The following is a 3455-nucleotide window of genomic DNA, read 5'->3' on the forward strand; positions in this document are numbered from 1 at the left end:
TTCCGAATTCACCCGATTTGGCCCACTTAACACCCTTACGGTGTGAGGGAGGGTACATACTGGACAAATTATATTTGTGTCAGTGACAAAAGAAAAGAATTAGTACATAAAAGAAAAGAAAAAAAAGGGTACAGACAACATTTTCTCATCATAAATGCTAACATTTTCCTCTTTCACGTTTTTTCCATCAGTACTATAAACAACAAAAACTGTGACTATTTCCTGCATCGATCTGAAATTGATGGAGTTCAGTAAGATATCGCTGGAGATTTTCTCGAAGTTGGAGCAGAAATGGTTGTATCACTACGAAGGGAAGAAAACTCGTGTTCTCAGTATTGATGGTGGTGGAACTACCGGCATTGTTTCCGGTGCTGCATTGATCCATTTAGAAAACCAGATCGGTGCTAAAACTGGTGATCCTCACGTAAGAATTTCAGATTTGTTCGACATTATCGTCGGTACTGGTATAGGTGCTATTTACGCAGCAATGCTTGTTGTGTATGGAGGAGATGGGCGTCCTTTATTCACGGCAAAGGATGCCGTGAAGTTCGTAACGGAGAATCAGTGCCGGCTTTTTAAAGCGAAGAACGTCGGCTTTCTCCGTCGGAAAAAGAGGTTTTCCGGGAAGAGTATGGATAAGGTATTGAAGGAAGTGTTTAGGAGAGAAGACGGAAAAGTTTTGACGTTAAGGGACACGTGTAAGCCTCTGCTTGTTCCGTGCTTTGACCTTAACAGTTCTGCGCCGTTCGTCTTCTCGAGAGCTGATGCTATTGAGTCACTCAGTTTCGATTTTGATCTCTGGAAAGTATGTCGTGCCACGTCATCGAATCCGTCGATGTTTAAGCCGTTTAATCTCAAGTCCGTTGACGGAAAAACCTCGTGCCTCGCCGTTGACGGCGGTTTAGTTATGAATAACCCCACTGCTGCAGCCGTTACTCATGTTTTGCATAATAAACGGGATTTTCCTTCCGTTAACGGCGTCGATGACCTGTTGATTTTATCTCTAGGTAACGGACCGTTAAGCTCACCGACAAACGTGAAACTGCGAAATGATGGCTATTGGTCTCCGTTATCCGTGGTCGGAATTGTCTTCGACGGTGTTTCTGAAACTGTTGACCAGATGCTCGGTAACGCCTTCTGCTGGAACCCCAAAGACTACGTTAGAGTTCAGGTATTTCAATTTGCTTGACATATATTTTTTTTTAATCGGATGTCCCGGGAGGGACACATATTTTGTTTTGAGTTGATTTGGCTAACTTTTAAACCTAAATTAATTGAGACTAATTTAATTTTTGCAAATTAAAAGTTAAGTATTCTAAGATATTGAAAGTTATTTCTGATGAGTAATGTTTTAGCTTTTCATAACAAAAAATAAATCACTAAATTTTTTTTAAAAAGATATTTATTAAAGTAAGTTAGAAAATACTCCCTCCGTTTCGAAATAAATAAATTCGGAATAAGTAAATTAATAAATTATTGGGGTATTTATTGATGTTTCAAACTAAGTGAATCCTTGAATTTTTTTTAAAATTTATCCTTATTATTTGACAATCAATTAACTTTTAAAACAATATTAGAAGATTGGGTTTTTTTTTGAAATAAAAATAAAAAGTTGTGTTAAATTTATGTTTTAATGTTTTTTTCTTAATTTGTGTATCAAACTCCAACAATTCATTTATTATGAAATGGAGGGAGTATATTTTTTAGCAATGAAGGGAGTAATAATATTTTTTATATTTGTTTAAATATTTAAAATTATCAATTATTATGATTTATACTATTTTTTTATATAATTTTTAAATATATAATTTTTTTAAAAAAATTGAAAATATCTAAAATCTGAATCAAATTTAAGGTTATTTGACTCTCAAAGTCCCGTGGCTAATAAATTGTAATTGAGATGATACAATTTGTAAAAAAATTTCATATCAAATGGGAAATTTGTATGCTCAAATTGTCGGTCCAAATTCATGAAGACTTTCTTTCAATGAAGAAAATAAGAGATTGAAAAGCTTGACGTTGTCAGCGCTGTTAACGGGACTTGTATTTATCAACAGGCGACCGGTTATGCAAGTGGAGGAGTGGGACCGGGAATTGAGGAAACGTTGAGAGAAAGGGGAGTGGAGTCATTGCCATTTGGCGGTAAGCGGTTACTAACGGAGACTAACGGACAAAGAATCGGCAGTTTGGTGCAACGTCTTGTTGCTACTGGAAGAACTAGTGCGCCACCAAGTCCATGCAAAGATGCTGCCGTTAGTCCTCTTAGAAACGGACGTTAAGTCAATTTTCCTTTAGGGGGTGTTTCATAAAAGTAAAAAAAATATTTTGCAAAAAACTCTTTCAACCTTAATTTAAAATTAAAATGTTCGTACAATTTTCAAAATTAACTATTCAGCCTCTAAAACTCTATCACCTGACACCATCCCTACCCTCACCCTGCCCACCTCCTACCCTTACCCCCACCCTCACCCACTCAAAATTTAATTATTTTAAAAAATATTTCAAATTTTTTTCTCAATCTATCCCCTATTTTCATCCCACCCCTACTCTTATCGGCCCTTCTTTCAAAAATAATATCTATATTTTATTAAAAATTTTAAATTTCTCTTACTCCACACCCCTACCCTCCCTCCCCCTCTTACCACCCCCTCTCCCACCCCACCCCCAACCTAAAAAAAAATAAATAAATTTATTTTTAAAAAATTTTCAATTTTTTTCTTCCCCTCACTCCCCTACCCTATCCCCCAACTCCAACCAACCACCTTCCCCCAGGCCAATTTTTTTAATCTTTTTTTTTTTTAAATTTAAAATTCTTTCTTACCCCACCCTTGCTGCCTATTCTGACACGACCACCCACTTGCCTACCAATCCCTTTTCCAGAAAAGGATTTAATTTTTTTAAAAAAAGATTATAAAATATATTTTTATACTTTAACTAAACAGTAAAATATATTTTAAAAAAAATATTTTTTCATTTCCAATCAACTACTAGAAAATATTTTTCAAAAAATATTTTTCATCGACCAACCGAACATAATATTTTCCTACCTACCAAACACACCCTTAGCTTTTACTTTCTGTCCATTTTGTACTACTAATACTTTTTTTCGGTTTATGACTTTTTAACCGTCTCAATGCTGGAGTTAAATAATAGTCTGTTTAATAGTATTTGTACTAGTACTACTAGTAGTACCAATCAATATATGTTTAGATCTAATGTTTTGGAACTAAATGACTTTGTTTTAAATTTCGCAATTTCTTTCGGCTGTTTGATTGCCTGAAATCTAGCAGAGTAAGGAGAAAGCTAAACTTGTTATTAATAATGCCTAGTGGAAGAGTAGGCGTTTGTACCATTTAAATTTTACCAAATATTGTATGCGGCGCTAAGTGCCTCTTTGGCCATAAATTTTTTTATTTTTTTAAAAAAATTATTTTATTTTAATGAAAATTTGAGTG

General features: G+C 34.6%; 1 protein-coding gene across 1 annotated transcript; it reads left to right on the plus strand.

Moving 5' to 3' along the window:
- Positions 1-31: 31 nt before the first annotated feature.
- On the plus strand, positions 32-3246 carry LOC107842705 (probable inactive patatin-like protein 9). The gene is made up of 2 exons (XM_016686661.2): positions 32-1171; positions 2058-3246. Exons 1-2 carry the CDS (start codon positions 242-244, stop codon positions 2277-2279), a joined length of 1152 nt encoding a protein of 383 aa, XP_016542147.2. The 5' UTR covers positions 32-241; the 3' UTR covers positions 2280-3246.
- The last annotated feature ends 209 nt before the right edge of the window (positions 3247-3455 follow it).

The sequence above is a fragment of the Capsicum annuum genome, chromosome 9 (genome assembly GCF_002878395.1).
Source record: "Capsicum annuum cultivar UCD-10X-F1 chromosome 9, UCD10Xv1.1, whole genome shotgun sequence".
Lineage (NCBI taxonomy): Eukaryota > Viridiplantae > Streptophyta > Magnoliopsida > Solanales > Solanaceae > Capsicum > Capsicum annuum.

Coding starts and splice junctions, on each gene's coding strand:
- LOC107842705 (XM_016686661.2), top strand. CDS start 242: ATGGAGTTCAGTAAGATATCGCTGGAGATTTTCTCGAAGTTGGAGCAG. Junction 1,172..2,057: donor AAGACTACGTTAGAGTTCAG/GTATTTCAATTT, acceptor ATTTATCAACAG/GCGACCGGTTATGCAAGTGG.